The 21,586-nt window shown below is 38.1% G+C and overlaps 2 protein-coding genes across 2 annotated transcripts in view; both read right to left on the bottom strand.

Moving 5' to 3' along the window:
- Positions 1-220: 220 nt before the first annotated feature.
- On the bottom strand, positions 221-21,442 carry LOC111319601 (uncharacterized). Its single transcript, XM_088727804.1, has 10 exons — positions 21,277-21,442; positions 20,422-20,769; positions 16,852-17,106; positions 16,476-16,721; positions 15,834-15,952; positions 15,674-15,732; positions 15,362-15,552; positions 12,052-12,153; positions 7,863-7,949; positions 221-3,267 (listed from the first exon to the last, which is right to left on the bottom strand). Exons 1-10 carry the CDS (start codon positions 21,341-21,343, stop codon positions 3,131-3,133), a joined length of 1,611 nt encoding a protein of 536 aa, XP_088583930.1. The 5' UTR covers positions 21,344-21,442; the 3' UTR covers positions 221-3,130.
- Positions 7,956-21,586, bottom strand: part of LOC111341060 (igLON family member 5-like) — a 44,393-nt gene continuing 30,762 nt past the window's right edge. The window contains exon 9 of the mRNA XM_088727802.1: positions 7,956-11,786. Coding sequence (XP_088583928.1) covers positions 11,770-11,786 — 17 coding nt within the window. The 3' untranslated portion in view covers positions 7,956-11,769. The remainder of the gene's footprint in view (positions 11,787-21,586) is intronic.

A 21,586-nucleotide genomic window follows, 5' to 3' on the forward strand; every position in this document is an offset into this window, starting at 1 on the left:
TACGCGCGCTCTGATTAGCAAAAAGTCTATATTTTATTGTGCCAGTAAATCCATAGAAAACTGAATCATCTGTCCTGAGAATTGGCAGCGCACGGGACGATTACATGATTTTAAAAGGCAGAAGCGACGAGAAATATTTTCAGGTTATTAACATTCCAACCTGTTGTACCATTTTAAGCCTTCCTTTCTCGTTGACCGGTAAAAGTGAAGGAGGACAAGACAAGACAAGACAAGATTTATTTGAACTGTAAAATAAGTTTAGTTACAAATTAAACGAGAAATAAATTTAAAATACATACAGTTGCTGGTCACCAAAATAACTATAGAGCTAAACTAGTTGGGTGACCAGTACATATTAATTGAAGATATATTATAAGGTCAGAAAAGAGGCATTTTACATTTTACATTTTAAATTCTTATTAGGGAAATAGACTACAGAACAAATAATTCTTAAACATGTGTACAATAAAAAAGTAAATGAAATAAATAACTAAATAACAGAAACACCAAAACATAACAATTAGTAGTAAAGTTTAATATAAATTAATGAGATGCACAGATAATTCTCTTTTAAATGAATAGGGCGTTAGAATCTTAAGTCTTTCATCAGTTTCATTCCATAACATAGGTCCGCTGAATCGAACCTCAAAACTTCTCAACTAGATATCCCCAAACTGCTCGCCGAGAGGAAATGAAAACCCCATTCAGATTTACCTCAGCACCTTGTTGAAAACAGATATTACCAAACAGGATTTGTCGTTTTGAAGCAGGTGGCTGGAGTTCTGTACGGCACGCCAACAAATCGTTGACTGATGTCTCTTTATTGCACGGCTACAGCAACTTACTTCTGTTCTTAAAGATAAGGCTAACTAATATTTAAGACTGAGAAGTCTACTATAACTTCACTTGTTGCATAGAGTGCTTTTGTTATTCATAGGTAAGTGATTTCAGCTGGGCGGAGTTCTCAGGTCAAAAGAAACCCCAATTTGTATTTAAATGGCGGTAATATGACTAGGATGCAACCGATCAGTGAATGAATAAACGGTTTCTTCATAAACCTTGGTGAAAAGAAAGTTAAGTTTAGAGTAGCATAAGTGTATAAATCTGCCTCTCCAAGATGAAAACGGAGAACAAAGGATTTAGAAAGGTGCCAAGGCTGAAGCAAAAAACTAAGTTTTTATGAGTTAAGAAAATTCGTCAAAATGCAAATCGAAAAAAAAAGGGTGCAAGTTTTTCACAGCCAGAAATAAATCGAGCTTCTATCTATCGAAGGTAAGCCGGCTGAAATCACCCGATGGTACCAATTACACTAATACAAGTTATATCTTCCTTTTACATAGTTTAGAGTAAAAGCAAGAATAATTGTTCCCTAAACTAATGTTCGTCCAAAAGTCAAATTTTCTACTGGCAATCTAACAGTGGGGTAAATTTTGGTCTTATTAAAACGAGAATCAGCAAACAACTTATTTTTTTATACTATCGAGATTAAATGCATCCCTTTGTTGATTATATATATATCCCCTGCTTGATATATGTATCCCTTGCTTGATTATACGCATCTCTTGCGTGATCATGTATCCCATGCAACAGTACGTGACGGTAAGTTAAAATAAAATGATTAAGATAAGTAAAGCATACCAAACACCCTTAAGTAAACCCCTAAAGTACATAACGAATACTCTCAATCTGTAACCTCTGGCCCCAAATAAAAAAGCGTAACATTTTGCGTTTCTCATTTGAACAGAGGCAAGCGCCATGAGGTGCAAAGTGCGAGTCACCAACGAGGGGAGGAGCGCTGCAGGCGTTTTGTTTTCGTGCTTCTTTCCTCACGCGTGACTCTCGCTTCGCGTTTTCCCAGCACTTGGCCGTATAAGGCAAAATATTACGCCTGTTCTACAGGCTACAATTAAACCCTAATAATATGTCAATCGATAAAACTACTAACCCTAAATAACCCTACGCTAGAGGGTTTATTTTTTCATCTTTCTTCATACTCCTACACAGAGATTGAATCTTCTTTTGCAATGTAACCAGAAAAATTTTGGTAATCTTTTTCGACTTGGTTAAGTGAGAAGATTTGAGTTATACTATCTATATCATTGGAAAAAGTTGTACATTAAGACTACATTATCCTAAATCATCTTATAATATGGGCTAAATTTTATAGATATAACTGCAAAATAAATAATACTTATCCATCTTGAAAAGAAATTACAGCGGAGATAAAAGCAATCTGTCAGATGGAGCAGAAAACTTCAGCGGATAGGACTTTCGTTTTTCAGGATACTCGTTCATTAGAAAGTTATGGTAGCATCTCATGCAAGTTTAGTCTTCCCTTTCAATCGATTGCTACATTGGTATCTTGGCACTTTTAGGATTCCATTGAATTCGATTGGAACGTTAGTATCTTGCGCATTTTAGTATTGTCTTAATTATATTGGATTGTTACACTATAGTATCTAGTGCACTTCAAGGATTGTCTTTCGCTGGATTGTTCAGTCCTTTAATATATTTTACACTCTTAGTATTATCTCTCGTTGGAATGTTATTTTGGTATTTCGCGCACTTTGCGGAGTCTCTTTCATTCGATTATTACATTATTTTCTTATGCACTATTACTATTATTATTATTATCTTTTAATTGATTGTTAGTGTTTTTCACGTCTTTTAGCATCAAGTTTTAAGTAATCAAAATATTTTCAAACTGTTCGTTCTATTGGCGAAAATCAGCAAAGATGACGATAAAATGAGTATTTCTTTGAAACCTGGAGACTAGTTTGCCGTTTTAAAGATTCTTCCTGATCTAAAATTGTCGTTGGCAAGCAGCTACAATTCTACCCATAATCATGTAATAAAAACCACCCTTTCTATCGTCGGCGTAATGAACATCGCTGGATATTTTGGAGAATAATTTGAATATATCAACAAAGTTGAAATGGTAAATTGGCCACCGTTACGATTATAAAAGCTGACGTTTCGAGCGTTAGCCCTTCGTCGGAGCGAGAGAATAGGCGAGGAGTTGGTAAACCACGATCCGGAGGCGAGTGGATCATTGACTTTTGGAGTGTTCTCCAAATATCCAGCAGGGTTTATGACGCCGGTAAAATGATAGAAAGTGGTAAGTTATTAATTACTTATCGCTCAATGCTAGAAATTTCGCATCCCCGTCAATGAATTTAGTTATGTCGCTACCTCGAACTCCCGTTTGCCATTCCTGAGTTCCATCCGCCTTTTTCCGCCTTATGTCATACGCTTCAATATTTCCGTCTGCAAGAGTAAAACAGAGTAGAATTCGTTAGACTTACAGTATAGTTGCAAAACTATTCCATGGGCTGTGTGTCTTTATTGTTCAAAAGATAAAATTACATATCTTATGTTACATCTAATACAGGAAGTACACTTTCACAAAGCTACATTATACTTAAAAACAATTCTATTAAAAAATGTATTCTTAAAACGGTTTGTGCGAATAGCGGGCATGACAGGGGATTTATTTCTCAAATTATACCTCGTAATCTTGGTCTCAGGGAAGTAGGCTCTAAGAGGATGGCTCAGGATAGTTGAAACCTTGCGACAAATTTTGTGATCTTGCGTTTCAAGTAAGTCACCTATCACTAATTTCTTAGATATGTATTTACGTTTAAAACAACGATCTAAAAACTGCTGGGCTATAGTTAGCTCTGACTCAGAGGCCCCATGCACAGATAGAGCATAAGTGATATTAGGTAGGACAATGGAATTAAATAAAACATCTACTTCTGCTTGGCTACATCCTTCCTTGCGGAGGCATCTGATAACGTATAACCCTTTATTAGCTTTACCTAACTTTTCTTTTAGGTGAGTACTGAATTTGCAGTTCGGCTGAAACGTGAGACCAAGAATGGTTATTGTACTAGTCTGAGGTATGCCAAAAATACTTTTGTAGGCCTCGGCAGTGTGACCTTTTTTATACATAATAAGCTCTTTACATTTAGTAGAATTTGAATTCATTCTATTTTGGCTTGCCCACTGTAAAAACTGATTTATTAAGTCTACAGAGTGATCTTTATAATAATATACCGGAGCAATAATCGTACAGTCATCAGCGTATTTGAAACCAAGTGTCTCGTTCCCTAATTTAATTTCCAGATCGTTAAGAAATATATTGAACAAATAAGGTCCTGAAACACTACCCTGGGTTGTGCCCTTGTTAACTGTTTTCCAATTACAGACATGATTCCCGAAAATAACTCTTTGTTTTCTATCTCGCAAAAAACCTAACCACCAGTTTATGATATACGGGTTGAGTGGTAGACTCTTAAGTTTCTCAGCAAGGAGTTGATGGCTCACAGAGTCAAAGGCCTTACTGAAATCCATCGCGAACATCCGCACTGCCTTGCACTTGGGATCATCAAGAAACTTGCAGATCTTATTCTGTATAAGTAGCAGAGCATCTGTGCAGCTCCCTCCTTCTCTATACGCGAATTGACTATTCAACAGCTGTTCTTCTACCGGCCTTTGGGCGTGAATCTTATAGACTGCCTTTTCCAGGGCTCTTGCTATTACAGGGGTTACGTTGATCCCCCGGAAGTCCCCTCTTGCCACTGGAACATCAACTTTTGGCAGTGGGTTTATACTTGCCCTTTTCCACGATCTAGGCCATTGGTGCGTAGCGAGAGACAAATTCCATAGCTTAGTAATGATTGGAGTGAGGATCTCCGCATGGTCTTTCCACACCCAATACGGAATTTGGTCAGGACCAGTTGCAGTCTTCTTTAGAGTACTCAGTGAGTTCCATACATATCGTTCACTAATTTCCGGGACTTTCACCTCAGGACCAATTTCAAGTAACGCGGGCTCAACGTAATCGCCATCCGTACACAGGTCACCGAAATACTCGTTCAAATCTTGAGCGGTCTCTCTATCCAGCGAAACGTTTGTGGACCGCCGGCGTTGAGATATCAAGTCTACGTTTTTCCACCATTCTCTGCTCCCCATTTTGCCCTCCAGAAGCATCCTTCTGTTTTCGCCAATAACCTTCAACACATTTCTGCTAAGCTCTCTATGCTTGTTAATACGTAAAACAGAGATGCGAGACTTGCTACGTAGCATGTATTTAACTAGCGGTGTCATCCAACTTGGATCACGGGACGAAAGGGAAACCGTTCGTAAAGGCATGCACCAGTTAATATTTGCCAGGATCTTCAATTCTAAGATGTTCACAGCTGTTTCGATACTATCCGCCTCCAAAACATCATCCCAGCATTCTGATGCGAGGGCAAGGTAAAGAGCTTGCTTCCTATGCTCACGACAATCCCTAAATTGCACTTTCTTACGAATAGGCTTGAGTTTCTTGCCCGCTGGAACTATAAATCCAATGTGATCCGTCTTAATCAGCATCTTTATAGATAAAGCTTTTCCGAAGAGCTCTGGCCTATCTGTAAGACAATTATCCAAAAATGAATCCCCTCGTGTTGGAAAATCCACTAAAGCAGTCCAACCAGTAATGCGTTTAAGTCTCGTGAGATCAAGGTGATTAAGATCGCCACCGCAAACAATAGTAGCGTTTGGGTGATTATCCATCATTGTGTCAAAGACATTAAGAAGATAATCCATTAAATCGCATTGCTGGTATGATGTCTTCGGGGGGTGATAAAGACCAGATAAAAGAATGTAATTCCCACTTGGCAGCAGCACAGTCAGGCAAATAAACTCGTATAAATTAGAACGATAAACATCAACAACTGAAAGATTACTCCTTGTATAGATAGCAACACCTCCCCCATTCCTTTGATCGCATCTAGACCAATTCCTATCCCTTCTGAAGATATTATAACCCGAGATATTGACCACAGTATCGGGTACCTCAATTTTCAAATGAGTTTCCGACACAACACAAGCATCGATGTCATTATTTCTTAAGTCGGCCTCCAGAGCCACAACCGCTCGCACCCGACTAGTTGTTTTCCCCAAACTACAGATATTGATAAACAAAAGTTTAGGGACAGCAAACTGACCAGAACTAACAGAGGTGTGTTCGCGGGACACCACTTGTTTTGGTACACTGACGAGATTGCTAGGGTTTCGTCGTTTTTCAACCCGCAGCCGGGGAATAGCAAACCCACTTTCCGCCCTTCGTCCAATGACGACAGAAATATTCTGAATAGATCTCTCCTTCACATGCTGAACATTTTTTCTCAAACCTCCCCGATTACCACGAAACCTGAGCAGCTGTAGTTTCTTAAGCGTCTCTAAGACAGGGCTCGAAGGTTTACCAGATTTCTTTCTCAAACCGAGTAAATAGTTTCTTCCATAACATGGAATCTTACTTTCGTCCGACCAGGTTTGCTTTCGTAGATCATAGCTCTTCTCTGAAGAAATAGGACCAGGGTTCGTCTCCACATCCATAAAAACTGTAATGTCTATCGTTAACAGGGAGCAGTCCGTCGCCGCAAGCAGTATATAACCATGTTTAACCCATTTCATGATAGGCCTTCGAAGTCTATCATGGCGGTGCACTCTTGTTGAGTAGCACTTACGAGCTGAGAAGGAAATTCCAAAGACGTCGCAACCAACCGAACTTTTTCCTCTCCAAATAGGCTTGAGAGAGGCTAAAGGAAACGAAGTTTGGCATCTGAATCGAATTAAAATTGATTAGACTCCAGTGCTGTTCTCAAAGGAATTTTACATCGGCTCAGCCATTCGTCCACCTTTCTTGGAGACGAATTTCGGCTATTGAACAGTTTTGGGACGGCTACGATCCAGCGCCGATTTTTCATGTGCTGAAATGCATAAATTAGCGTTGCTTGATTTTAGCATTTTTCCTTGAACTATATTGTTCCGCGTCTACATCAATCGACGGCTTAAATTCGTAATAGTTTTGGCTCATCTGAAGTAGGGCTTCTGAATAATTAGGGCCAAATTATATATAGTTTATGTGTGAATATTTGGTGTGGCTACCCGAGAAAAACTAGGGATTATCATTTGTTAGTCCCCTCGTGATAATCCCCAATTTTCTTATCATGCGTGTAATGTAATATAAGCCAACCTTTAAAAGTTGATATAAGGTGAATAACGGGAGGGAGTTTCTGAGAAGATTACGGTGTCTCGTTAGTAGGGGTATTGAAAGATGGTTCGGTTTTATCACGTGAGTTGCCACAAAGAAGAGATTCTAAAACTGAAGTTGAGAGCGTTACCTCTCCATTAAAGCTTGGAGAATGTGAGAGTGAAAGAGAAAGAGGCAAATTTGTCCGTCCATCAACTCACTTTGTAAGGTCAGCATCGGTTTTCGAAAATTAGATGTTAGTAAACGTTTAGATCAGCGCGCTTCTAAAAAAATTAACACAAATGCCGCAATTGCTTTGTGTATTCGTCCTTGGCGGTGACTAACTTTTCCTGAAAATCCATAGTTTCCTTGAGACTCTCCTTGTAAAACAATAATGCCCGCTTAAATATTTGCGCATAGTTTTGCTCCAGATGGAAGCTATAGTCGTATCTTTTAACTCAGGTCGGTTTCTTTTGTTTAAAAGCAATATAATATGCGTTAACTGAGTCTTGTTTTATGCACTAATAAGCCAGTTATTGTTAAGAAAGTCAGTAGCATAAGCTATTAAAAATATCAAACTTATCTTGAGCTAAGCAAATTAGTTGCTATTGTTGAAAACGACACAAGTGCACACTCACTTGTTTTAGTCCTAACTAACTTTTTCTACCCAGCAATCGACATCACGCGCTCGCACTTGAGGTATTTTCTTAGATCTCCTGGGTTTTGATCGTCATTGAATGTTACGAACCTGGGCACGAATCGACTGAGTAAGAAACATCGGTGGGTGCGAGACAGCTGGATATTGTATACATATAATTGAATGGGGTACCATACTTACCTCTAATAACCTTTTCTTCTTCTTGGGTGCCATCCGGTTTTACCCTCTTTAACGTATATAACTCTTGAGGTGTACGATTGTCACCAGCTACGAACGAAAAGTAAAGTAATGGGGAATTTATTAGACTAACAAGATCGAGTAAGCACATATAATTTTACATATATACTTGATGTCTGTCTTTCTCTACTTGTTCAATCCCTTCATGTTCTTAAACTTCCTCCATTCTTCTTTCCCTTTTGGCCTCTCTCCCCTTTCCTTTTTCCCTGACAGGCACGTCTCAGTACCTTAAGAACGAGTCTCTGAAAGAATCAAACATCTTGGGAAATGAAAATTCTCAACCCCTCTTAAGATTTTTCATGCAGTTAGGCACTCAGAAGAGATGTACAAAAATGCCCTTCTAACACTTATAGCACTCTCGTTGCCAAGGTAACAACGAATGCTTGTTCGAGGCCTCGTGCCTTATTTTTATAGCAAAACATGGCAAAAAAAAGTGTAAAATGTTTATTTTTCTATCTCAAGCTAAAAACAACATTTACAAATCGGTACTTCTACTTTACATAGTGACATGATTCATCTTCACTTGATACAATTTTCCCTGGGAGTGAATGTGAACACACCAGTAGATTATTTCTCTCGTTACAGTTTCGGTTACTTTTGTTGTAAGGTAAAATAGGGAAAACGTTTATCTGAGTTCCTTCAAAAATACACCGATTCTGGAACTGAAACTACCCACCTTGTTGGTTATCACATTTTAGTTTTTAATTTTGTAAAAATCTCTGCGGGCTGGCCTGTACTTTTCATAGGGGCAATTCGCGAATGAAGCTCAAAAATCCCATATTGCATACTTTGGCGATGTTACATCTAATGTTCTCAACAACGAAGGTCTCAGAGAAATGAAACGTGCTAGACTTTGAAAGAATGTTATCTTATGAGCAATACTCCGAAGGGAATTCTCTCCTCTGGCTGTCATTTTCTTAAAAAATTGATCAGCCTTCTTGGAGGACTACTCGACATAACAACAAACATATACATCAAATCGTGTGCATATCATCCAGATTTCGAGTGCTACACCTTCTTTCATAGGAATTTAAGCAATCCAAAATCCTTTAAAGGTATGCTGTTATACTTGTATGTTATTTGAAACATGTTAAAGTTGCCTGATCTACACGAAACTATCCTAACACTGGTCATTTGTCAAAAACGTGTACGTTATCACGATGGCGTGACGCTGAGTTTCTCCATAAAGTTTCCATCGGTTGCTCCAAAGAAGACGAGAAATGGATATATTTATATATTTAATTTCAGCAGATTCCCGCGCATTCTGAGGTAAAAACAACTAAAACAGAAGAGGAAAACCTTATTTAAACGCTCGTGAACACTGAGACTTTGGGTCTGTATGAACTCTCAGGAACTCGAACGCGTAGATCGTGTAAAATTGCTAGGAGTTACCATAATAATTACATTACTTAAGCGTGCAAATGTTTCAGCACAAGATATCATCTGTTTCTATCTTTCTTGTGTAAGGCCAGTTCTAGAATATTGTGCCCCACTGTACTATCACGCACTGCCTGACTACTTAAGTAAGGATATTGAACGCATTCAAAAACGTGCATTATCGATTATTTCCCCAGGCCTTTCTTACAATGACAGCCTGTCAATATACAACATGTAATCTTTAGAGGAGAGACGCATACATCAATGCGGAAAATTGTTTGATTCTAATGTCACGGTATCTAATCCAGGTCATAAGTTGCACCATTTTCTCCGTCCCAAGAACTATTGTCATTATAACTTTAGAAGACAACGCCACTTTGCCAATCCTGTCATACGTACCAAGCGTTTTTCTAGCAAATTTCTGCCATGTGCAGGCGTTAGCAGCTTTCGTATTATGAATTTTTACTACTTTTTATAAATTAGTATTCTAAGCTTAATTTTGTAGGTTTTAGCACTATTTCACATTATAAGCTTTGTGTTGATGGAATTTGTAAATTCATGCAAGTCAGCCTTAGATGGCTGCCATGTGGAATTGATTAAAGTTCTACTTTACTTTACTTTAACATAAATCGTAACTTGTCAGGGGTACTACTCCATGTAAAACCCAGTTGCAACAATAACAATTTGTACGACATACGCACCTCCATTTCTTGATAAAGAAAAAATCACAACAAAGTTGGAAATAAAAGGTTTAATGAAATCATAATGTCTTAATTGCACCTTACAAACTACTCATTATCTACACACAAATTGCAACTCGTCACTGGAATGAAACTCCCCATGTTAATATGTAACCTGGATTGCTTCAGGTCCTTCAAGAAAAAGAACAGCGATTTCATCACGATAATTTCCCATAAATTTTTCCCGGATATCTTTTACAAGATTAAAGAAAGGTGAATATAACGCGATCTCTTAGTGATTTACCCGAGAGGAAATGTCTCTTTCATTTTCCCCTCAGGGGGCCGGCTCACCAGGAAGAAAGAGGAGACAGTTCGGTCCAATAACGTTGGTCTGTGGAGATAATCAAGCTAATGACTGAGAAGATTGTGCCCGTTGATTCATTAGTGATAGCATTAATTATTTCAAATCTGTACTCCTCAATCCAAGTGACATCGAAAAAAGAACCTTTGTAGTTTTGTAGGCACTTGCTACAGCGCTAGCATGCATTTTATTGTCAAGAGGAGTAAGTCTCAAGGCTCAAAGCTAATATAATATTCGAGCATGTAAAAGACTCCCCGAAAAAAGGTACATTTTTGAAAATTGATTGTGTTTTTATTGATTAGAGTTTTTTTTTTTTAAATCGCCAACGCGACCTCTCCGAAAATCTCTTCTTTGATCTGGACCTCCTACCCTACCCCCCATTGCCTTGAAATATGCACAGTTTACATAAGCCTTTATGTGGACATTCCAATACCAGTGAGCGCGCCGAGCAATTTGGCGGGTAAAAACGTGGATCTATCTGTCTAATCTATCTAGATCTAGATCTAGATCTAGATCTATCTAACAAATGCGAGTTCAAGAGTTAAAACTAATTAGCAAAGGGGAAGTAGCTACACAGATACTTTGGCGCGGATAGAATCCGTTTGCACGTTCAAACTGATCGAGACTTCAGTTGGCTGAATAATCGTCCAATCAGATTCTCGCTTACATAGGAGCAACAAAGAAGAAACTCTTCACTTTCTTTTTTGCAACGAACAACGTTAATCGCGCAAGAAAATGAAGCCAGAAACCGTAACACAAGCATAAGAAGCCACAGGATTTATAATCTTGGAACATATGGAGCTTAATAAAGATTTAGTAATACATAGACAGGTAAAAGCGAACGATATAGTATCCCGACGTTTCGACGACTTCATGGCGCCATTATCAAGGGTACAAATGAAAATAAAATTAACAAATGCGAGTTCAAGAGTTAAAACTAATTTGCATAGGGGAGGTAGCTACACAGATACTTTGGCGCGGATAGAATCCGTTTGCACGTTCAAACTCGGTACCCTTGATAATGGCGTCATGAATTCGCTGAAACGTCGGGATGTTATATCGTTCGTTTTTTACCTGTCTATATATGGAGCTTAAATCTTATTTTTCTTGTGGGCAACTGATCCAAACTTCCTCTTATCCGGGAGTTTTGGTCACCCGTGCAGGATAGTGGTAGATTGGCTCTGTATCCGGAAGACTCCTGGATAATCCAGGAGAATTGGCATATATGCATTTCCTGTACTGCGGGGATACTGAGTTGTTCAAAATCTCCACCTTGTGATGGTTTTTGCACGAGTCTTACAAATCGCGATTGTTGCAACTGGGTTTTACATGGAGTACTACCGCTTACAAGTTGCGATTTAGGCTCTCAGATTCTCAGCTTTTACAAGCGTACAATCGTGGTTTTCCTCTTTTTAGTTTGGTTGTTTTCACTTCAGAATTCGTGGAAATCTGTTGAAATATCGAAAAATATCCATTTTTCGTCTTCTTTGGAGCGACCGATGGAAACTTTAAGGAGAAATAAAGCGTCACGCCATGGTGATAACGTACACGTTTATGACAAATGTGTTAGGATAGTTTTGTGTAGATCAAGCAACTCTTTCTTAGCATTTTTCATCAACATCTATCACTTTTTTATTCATTTGTTTTATCATGATAATAAAGTGATTAGTTGTTCATAAACTATCCACTTATATCTGTGAACTGGCAAACTTACCTTGTCTCCGGCATCGCCTCCTACAAACCCAGAATACAAAGCCACAGAACAAAATAAACACCAAAGATCCCGATAAAGCGCCGGCTATAATCCTTGTTGACCCTGACGAAATAAACATTTGCTGATCAGTCATAAATGTCGAAGCAAATTGCGTGACGTTGTATTAGTTCTGTTCTTTTTTTCTGAGGCAGAAATAAATATTTACCGTGTATGACATTGCATTAATTTAGCTTTTCTTCTGAGGCAGAAATAAACATTTACTGCATATGGCATTGCATGAATTTAGTTGTTTTTCTGAGCAGAAATATACATTTTCTTACCAGTCGTAAATTTCAAAGCAAAGTTTATGACAAATATTAATTTTGTTTTATTCTGAGGCAGAAACCTCTACGAATGGTGGTACCATTCTAATATGGGGTATTCAATGCAGTTTTAAAGTAGAACTCACTATTGTTAAACATTTTACGGTTGGGAACTACTGGAAAATTGATTCTACCAATGTATCTGAAGTTCATTTTGTATATTTTAGCCATCTCACATTACAGGCTTTTTGCACAAGACGGGAGGGGTGGATTATTTCAAAACAAAACTCCCATGAACTGGTATGCCATCTCAGTGGGTCATAAGCTGGCCAGGAACTTTTAAATTTTTGCAAATTCTCAACTGAATTTAAAATGAATTCTACCTGGAAAAACTGGCCCTTTCTCGTTACATCACATTACATGTAAAAATGAAAGGGGAGCGGTTTATTTTGATTGTCGAGGGTCTCCCAGGGGTTTTGGGGAACAAGGGAACATTGGCAAAATATTGAAGGGAACAAGGGAACATAAGTCTATTTTTAGGGAACAGAGGAGCAAAACTGTAGAAATTAGAGGAGAAAATATTGTGATATAAGAAATAAAGACCGTTATTTGCGAGATTTTATTTATGGTTATTTATGTACTACTCTCATTGGTTTCGTCTTACGTACGTACACAAGAAATCAAACAAAGACAAAGCACGATCCTCGCAGTAGATAGCGCTATTCAAGCACTAGCGAAAATCAGACCTGAAAAAAATCAGGCCTGTACGGGATTTGAACCACTGACCTCTGCGATACTAGTGCAGCTCTCTACCAATTGAGCTAACAAGCCAACTGGGAGCAGGCCGTTGAGTTGATTCGTAATAAACCCGTGAAAGTGATAAATATACAATGAAATATATGAAGTTCATATATTTTGAACTGCGGTGTTAGATATATATGATGATCCTCGCAGTACAGGCCTGATTTTTTTCAGGTCTGATTTTCGCTATTGCTTAAATAGCGCTATCTACTGCGAGGATCGTGCATCATATGTATCTAATACCGCAGTTAAAAATATTTGAACTTCATATATTTCATTGTATAAAGACAAAGCAATCAGCTGGGAGTCTGTGTGCGAGAAGTTGGCGGGAATCTGTTGTCACAGATTGCCAAGATAGCGGAGAGATTTGCCGATCGTGTTGTGCCTGTCACTGCTGCGATTTATAGAAATGGCCATGAAAAACCAGCAATGCGTTGGTCCTTTGTATTGGGAATAGGAAGCGAAAGTGACAAGGCATTATTTGATTTTATTGTTCGATTAAGAGAAGGATTTGGAATCGCAGATCGATGTGGCCAGCTAAGCATAGCGAGATTCAGAGTGACGATCAGTGTGAAAGAGTTTCAAGTCACAACGAACTTTCCAAAAGGCAGAGTATTTGAAATTGATTCGCAAGAGCAGTAGAATGCAGCGATTACCAAACTGATAACGAAGGAGCGGGAGTTAATAGGTCGGTTGCCAAAATCTGGCTTATATTTGAATATACCTAACGCTTGAATAAGCTCTTTATTTACGATTATACATTAACCATGTTCATCTCATTCTCGGGCGATTTCGAGTTAATTATTTTATTTGTCAAAATGTGTACTACTGGGTCATTTCCCTAAGATGCTGTGGTATCTGTTTGTGTAATAGTGAAGGTGTATGAGATCGAGTTGAAAGCTGCTTGTACCCACATTAGCAATTCAGCACAGGCTAAGCGGGCTGGCAGATATGCAGAAGGAAATCCAGCGTCACCAGTGCCTTCGAAAGTGGCAAAGTCAGCAAAACCTGGCCGCCCAAAGACATCTCATAGGATTGACAAGGAGAATTAAGGTTAGTTCTACAGCTCATCCTACTCTGATGGATTGTGAATTAAGGTTAGTTCTACAGCTCATCCCACTCTGATGGATTGTGAATTAAGGTTAGTTCTACAGCTCATCCCACTCTGATGGACTGTGAATTAAGGTTAGCTCTACAGCTCATCCCACTCTGATGGATTGTGAATTAAGGTTAGCTCTACAGCTCATCCCACTCTGATGGATTGTGAATTAAGGTTAGCTCTACAGCTCATCCCACTCTGATGGATTGTGAATTAAGGTTAGCTCTACAGCTCATCCCACTCTGATGGATTGTGAATTAAGGTTAGTTCTACAGCTCATCCCACTCTGATGGATTGTGAGTTAAGGTTAGTTCTACAGCTCATCCCACTCTGATGGATTGTGAATTAAGGTTAGTTCTACACCTCATCCCACTCTGATGGATTGTGAATTAAGGTTAGTTCTACAGCTCATCCCACTCTGATGGATTGTGAATTAAGGTTAGTTCTACAGCTCATCCCACTCTGATGGATTGTGAATTAAGGTTAGTTCTACAGCTCATCCCACTCTGATGGATTGTGAATTAAGGTTAGCTCTACAGCTCATCCCACTCTGATGGATTGTGAATTAAGGTTAGCTCTACAGCTCATCCCACTCTGATGGATTGGGAATTAAGGTTAGCTCTACAGCTCATCCCACTCTGATGGATTGGGAATTAAGGTTAGTTCTACAGCTCATCCCACTCTGATGGATTGGGAATTAAGGTTAGTTCTACACCTCATCCCACTCTGATGGATTGTGAATTTCACTCAGTTGTTCGAGATGATGTCACACAAATTGAACGTGTCATAAAATGTATTCTATTCTTTTATAAGTTTTGATTTTGATGTCTTTCTTTTTTTTCGGGAGGGAATTGAGGGCGACGATAAGTCGCAAGCAAATTTATTAAACGGGAACAAATAAGGAAACAGTGTGGGAACATGAGAACATAGGACAATTTTGGAAGGGAACAAGGGAACAAGGACACCCCCTCGGAGACCCTCATTGTCTATTCCACAAGGATTAAGCTTAATTGCTTTGGTTATTGGGGCCCAGACCAGGCATAGGTATTTTGCCGTTCAAACCACGCGAAAAATTTCGTAGATTCTTTAAAGAATTATAGTCAAATACCTGAGGAGGATACCTTCGGCGAACTTGTTACTGGAAAAATGGCATCTTGAAGTGCCGTGATCGATAATGGATCTATTATGAATTTTCCAAGTTTTCTGTCTCGCGCGGCGTATTTCAGGACAGAAATAATGTTGTCAGTATCTACTGTTCGCTCGAATCTTAAACTGAAAATTACTACCACACTGCCTCTTCTGTTAAAATAAAGAAAGCAAGATATAAGATGAAAAAAAAAAAAGAAATACTTCCACACTAAAAGTTATATCATAAGGTTGTACTTTTGCAAACTTTGGGAAAAAACTGAAAGTCACTCACTCGAAACGTAGGATTTCAACGCCTTTGAAGTTCTTATCAGTTCTGAAGAGATTTCCGACCTAGAAAAAAAACAAAACTGTTTTTCAATACGGATTTCTGATCTTTAAGAGATCTCTATGATATGTCATTCTTTCGCATAGCGATGAACTTAAAGACTTACCGCTTCAATACCACGCTCTAAGAGGTTCTGGTATCTTCCGCTCTCTTCGTCCGTGAGACTCGTGTCATATTCCTCATTAGTAATTGTCATCTTTACATTTATCAAAGTACTGGCTCTTTCTAATATGAAAAAAAAAAATAGCTTTTAGTACTCTAGGCAAACGTAAATAGTAGAAAGAGAAAACAAAACAACAAAACCGGAAAAATAAAGCTGAATTAAGGGAAATGCAGTGTTGTTAGGATAACCTTATAAGTAAGTAAGAAATCGTTGCAACATGTATATATATAATTGTACATATCTCAGAATCACACTGAAAGAAACAAAAGAAAATTTGTGGAAGCTAGGATACATTGAGGATTATATAGTTATCATAACCACTGTTTCTATCTGTGGTGCGTGAATACTTAGAAATATGTCTATCTAAATTTGCCCGCATCGAAAAAGTAAAACTTGAGCTGTCAAATTTCTTTCGAAGCACGAAGCAAGTGTTTTTCGATGCTGTCGGTTGATTTCCTAATTTTTCTCTTTCGAGACCCTCGATAAAAAAAAAAAAGAAAGAAAGAAAAAAAAAAGAAAGAAAAAAAACACAATGACTATACACTGCTGCAAAAATTAATTTCTTCAGAGGGCAGAGCTACTCACCCGCGACATCAAGATATGTACCAGCAGTGGCTAGAGAACCAATTCCATTTTGTGCTGTACATTTATACCATCCTTGGTCGCCGAATCTTGCGGAATCAACATGAAGTTTACTTCTACTCCCGACATTGTTTTTGTGAGTCCAAGATATGGTCGGTACCGGATTTCCCACCGCTCGACAACAGAGGGTTACATTTTTACCCAACTGAACTGTCTGGTTGATAGATATATCCGTTATCTGGGCAGGATCTGTTAAGAAGCGAAAGTTATAGATTTTCTTTTTCTACGAATGCGATACATACTTTTAAGGAATTCAGTTGTCGATGCAGAATAGACTGGATACCCTCAGTTTCTTTTATACCTAACTGATTTTACTTACAGTTTACATCAATTTCGCAGAATTCTGTGCTGTTGTTTCCGATTCCGTTCCAAGCAAGGCACTCGTATCTACTAGAGTCACCGCGTTTGATGTCTTCTATAAACAGTATTTCACGGTTTGAAAGTGTCTTTCTTGTATTTGCTCTGTTCCATACTATACTCGGCAACGGATTGCCGGTGAAATTACACAGAAGTTTGACACTATGACCTTCCGTGACGGCACTGGGGCATTGCATTGATGTTATACTTGGTGGAACTACAAGTAAAATAGAAGAAAAATCGAAGGAGGACTTTATCAGTTTTTCATATTGGCCTTTTGGACAGCGAGGGTAGTGACAAAGGAGCGGAAGTGATTATGGAGCCAATAACGTAGAAAGGTTTAGTTATAAGAAGAAACGTCTGACCACGGCCTTTATTTTTTGGGATTGAAATCGACAAGAAGAAAGAGAATGAGAAATAAAAAACAAACAAACAGAGTTCGATCGCGAGTTCTGGTAATGTCCTCATATCGAAAAGTCAAAATTTCTTTCGTCAGTCTTTAAATCAACTACAAAGTTAGAACGTCTCTTTAATATTATCTTTATTTGTTGGACTGATTGTCAGCTGTAGGGGTTTTAATAATCTCGTATTAATTACGAAGTCGGCATACACTCATAAAACTTTGCAAATCTAAGAGCAAATGAGAGCTACTGAATATATGTTAAAGAGAAAGAGAACAGTCTGAATGGTTTCGTAGGTGATTTAGAAATAAATTTTGACGGCAGTTGCGAAAATAAAAGACATAATTGAGACCATACGAAAACTCTTAATGTCGAAAGTATGAAGACAAGTGCTACTTAAACCCGGGTCTCACTAGAGCTATATTTATTTGTTTAAGTGAAAAATCTGTCAACAGTTAGCGTAAAAGAAATACGACCCCCAATTTGAAAAACCTTGCCAAATTTGTGTAATGCGCCAAATTTATGGCAATCTTCACAGAATCTGATGTCCTTCCTCGGAGGCCTCCAAATTTTGGCAATACAAACATTCTTTCCTTTTTTTTTTTTTTTTTTACAAGTATTGAAGCCAGCTCAAGTAGTGCAAGCGTCAACCAAAACGCAAAAGATCAGTCGAAAAAAGCATTTGTTCCTCCGTAACAATTCGCAAGATATTTTTTTCTATTTCTCTTTAGAATGAGATAGGTTTATGAATGATGTAAGAATCAATAGGTGAAGTTTTGGTCGTAGGAGACCGTTGCCAAAATTTGGAAAGTGAGGAAATTTTGCCAATTCTTGGCTCGTCCAATGCTGGGAAATATTTGAATTCGCTGTAGTGCGACCCGGCCCTAAAATACTTTTTCATTGAGATGATATATTCTTGTCCATATATTGGCCCATAGAGTGCAAAGTATAACAAGTTTTGATACAGGCTCGCTTTAAACTGCTCTTTCGATGATTTTGGAGCTCGAAACGCGATGCAATAACAAATATTAAAAAGGAGATAATATACTACTAAAAAGAATGATAATAATAATACTTGTAATTGTCATCATTATAATATCATAGTGACAACAATTTAAGAATTGATGATCGATAGAATATTTGCAATTTTTAAATTCACCGGATATTGCGTCTCTAGTGTCTTTTACCAGCTCACACGGATGTACATCGTATTACCTTATAAGGTAAATAAATCCAAGTGATGCTAAGCTGGATTTATTATTGGCCAGAGAAAACGCTTATCCCATGCAGTGGCAAGGAGGTAAAAAATATACTAGTAATGTCGCCTCGGTAATAGAGTATAATTTGTTTAGTGTGGAATTTTTATTCAGCTTCGGTAGTAAAGCGATGCTAAATCTTGTAATGTGGTTCAAGTGTGGCTGTTTGGCGGCCGGAAATAACACTGACCTCCAGTATACGTAAATTTAATAAAAGAGACGGAGACTTAAAATAAATTCAGTTAGCTTCAACAACATGATTGCAAAGTATGAAATTAATTTCTCATACAAATGATGCTTTTGCGGTTTTCGGGACCGGACCGATCTAGAAGGAAACAAAGGCCAAATTCCTCTAAAAAGCAACACAGCAAAGTGGTGTAGTTCTTGAAAATTTGAGATCATTTAACCTTGAAATATGATGTTTGATAGGAAAATATTATTTTTATCAAAACCTACGTCTCACAGTTGCTCACTGCCGTTGTAACGTGACCATCTTTGTTTACATAGTTTTCTGATACCTACAAAATTTGGTCAGTGACCTTCTATGGCTTGTGTTTCATAACAGATCGTAAACAATCTAAACGACCTACAACAGTGCTGGGCTTGCGTCTTATTTCATTGTTTTGTTTTGTTCAACGGTGCTTAGAATAAACTCTAAAAAGCGGTTTCATTCATGCTGCAAGTAGATTGATAGTTTGTATGTAGACTGATAGTTTCCTTTTTCCCCTTCTCTTGTCTTATTTTCTTTTATATTCTGGGCCCGCTGTAATTAGCTATGCTGTTGCGGTGTCTCTGCCATTTTTTTTTTTGTCATTTTTTTGTCATTTTTTTTCAATCTATTTATTTTTATTGTTGTTGGTTGGCGAAGTTAATGAATAAATAAAATTCGTGCGGTAAAGGTGAAGATCAATTGAAAGAACTAAAGTAAATCCCGAGGTATTATCAGTCTCACTTCTTAAGATTGCTTTTAATCTTCCAAAAAAATTATGCAATCACCTACTTATACAAAGTCTTAGTGATGCTACCTGTTTTCTTGTTACACCGTTACTCGTCACTGCGTTGTTCTGTTTAGTAACGCCCCCATCAATAAGAGGAAGGAGCCCGAATGAAGGCCACTACGGTCTTATGTTTGTTGAGTTTTGTTTTTTCAGTTTTAACAATTTCAAACTCTCATTTTGTTTCGTTTTATTGGTTTCTATGACTGCATAAGATATTCCGTTAACTCATGGTAAGTTCTCAAGTTTCAGTAACGCATGAAACGACTCTCGAACGTAATTTTAAAAAAAACCGTAAATATTCTAAGAATAACCTTTCCTAGAAAAGAAGGAGCTTGGATAGCTATTGTTTGCAATCCCTCCGATTCACCGTCTACCGTAAATAAAATCAACAAAAATATCTCAGTCCACTATTCTTTTGGTTTCCCTTCGTATTTTTGCGAAATGATACGTCAGATTCAAATTCATAAGGGAATTAAAAGCTGCAGACGACATTCGCAAACAGTTCACGAAGATGCTGGTAGACATCATCTTAAGCGTGACGCCTACTGTAGTTCGCACACACCGGAACTCTGATTCTGCACTCGCTATTCCTGTTATCTTTAGTGAAACCCTGCAAATTCTTAGGTAAATTCTATGAAAACGGCTGTAAGCCGTCAACGAAGGGTTTAAAACGGCTGAAAGCAGAGAGCGAAGGGTTATTTAAGTTTTTTTTTTCCGCTTGTTCTAATGTCAATGTTAAACACTCTTTCATCCAATCGAAAAGGGGGTTGTCATCTATTGTTTACAATCGCTTGACATGCTTCAAAGCTAAGCTAAGTATTCAAGATAGACAAATTATTTCGTTTACAGTTAATAAAGCACAATTCGCTTTACTTACATAGGACTCTGATATTCACATCGTTGTCGATTTCATCCAGATGTTGGTTTGCTAACTGAAAGCGATATGTGGCACTATCGGATCGTTGGACAGCAACAAGTGTAACCAAAGCTTGCTTATTTGTAATGTTGAAAATAAATCGATCTCGAAAGGCAGAAGCGACATTGACAGAGTCGTTAGACGATGACTTGAGAGCTATTAGCTTCTCTGATTGGTCATCACCGATGAGCAAAAACTTGGCAAATGCCAGTGAGCCATCGGTGTTGAACCTCCAGTGCAGATCAAGATTCTCATTTTCGATAACAAAGGCTGGATTTAAAGGCGATGAAATCCATACAGGCTGCAGTTCTAAGGAAATTGAAAAGATGCAAGTTAAGCCAAATCAAAGTAATTATAGCATTGAGAAATGCCTCAAGAATAAAATGAATTATAAGTTCTTTTAACTAGTAGGACAAATGTGCGCTTCCACTTTGACAGCAGATGGAATTGAGATCAGTGAGTTGACGTTGCATCGCGCCACGTGGCAACTACTTTGTTAAGCATTTCGCCCAACATAGTAACTGACTAACGTCAAGAGACAAACAGTGGAATTAAATGAAAGTAAGAACTCTTATATATGTGCAATCGAACTAAGTGAGGTCAAACAAAGGCCCAGTAAAGGGAGAGAGTATAATTTTGAAACAATAATTAATGATCGATGATGTCAATTAAGCCATATGATAATTATTAATTCAACGGAGAACAAAACAAAGTCTCTGGTTAGACGTTAAATCTCGAGATAACAGAAACTGCACACTTCGCCATATGACGGAAGTAAATTAAAATCTTTATACTAATAATCTCCACCAAACTTACCTGCTTTTCCCACGATCATGAATATCCAGAATAGTAGTGTAGCAAACGTACGGAAGCATCCCATCATTGGCTTTTTCTGTCCCTGGATAAACAAATTGTTGACCCGAAGACGATTTCTGCAATGTTGACATCCCTTGCGTGTTCTGAGAAATCAATTTACGAAAGCGAAAGTTAAGCTGATACCCAGAAACGTCCACAATTCATGTCGTGCCTAGGGAGGGCGAAAACATAAATAACAGAAGGAAAAGGAAACTGATAATACATGCAGGGGCCGCAAATTCATCGGGTTATACGGCTGCAAAAAAATCAG

Source organism: Stylophora pistillata, chromosome 7, assembly GCF_964205215.1.
Source record: "Stylophora pistillata chromosome 7, jaStyPist1.2, whole genome shotgun sequence".
Lineage (NCBI taxonomy): Eukaryota > Metazoa > Cnidaria > Anthozoa > Scleractinia > Pocilloporidae > Stylophora > Stylophora pistillata.

Excerpts from the sequence above, each read along its gene's own strand:
- LOC111319601 (XM_088727804.1), bottom strand. The coding sequence starts at position 21,343 with ATGATGGGATGCTTCCGTACGTTTGCTACACTACTATTCTGGATATTC. Across the intron at positions 16,722-16,851 it reads CTGCGAAATTGATGTAAACT|ATCCTGCCCAGATAACGGAT; the intron begins GTAAGTAAAATC and ends GCTTCTTAACAG. Across the intron at positions 12,154-15,361 it reads GCCGAAGGTATCCTCCTCAG|GGTCAACAAGGATTATAGCC; the intron begins GTATTTGACTAT and ends TTATTTCGTCAG.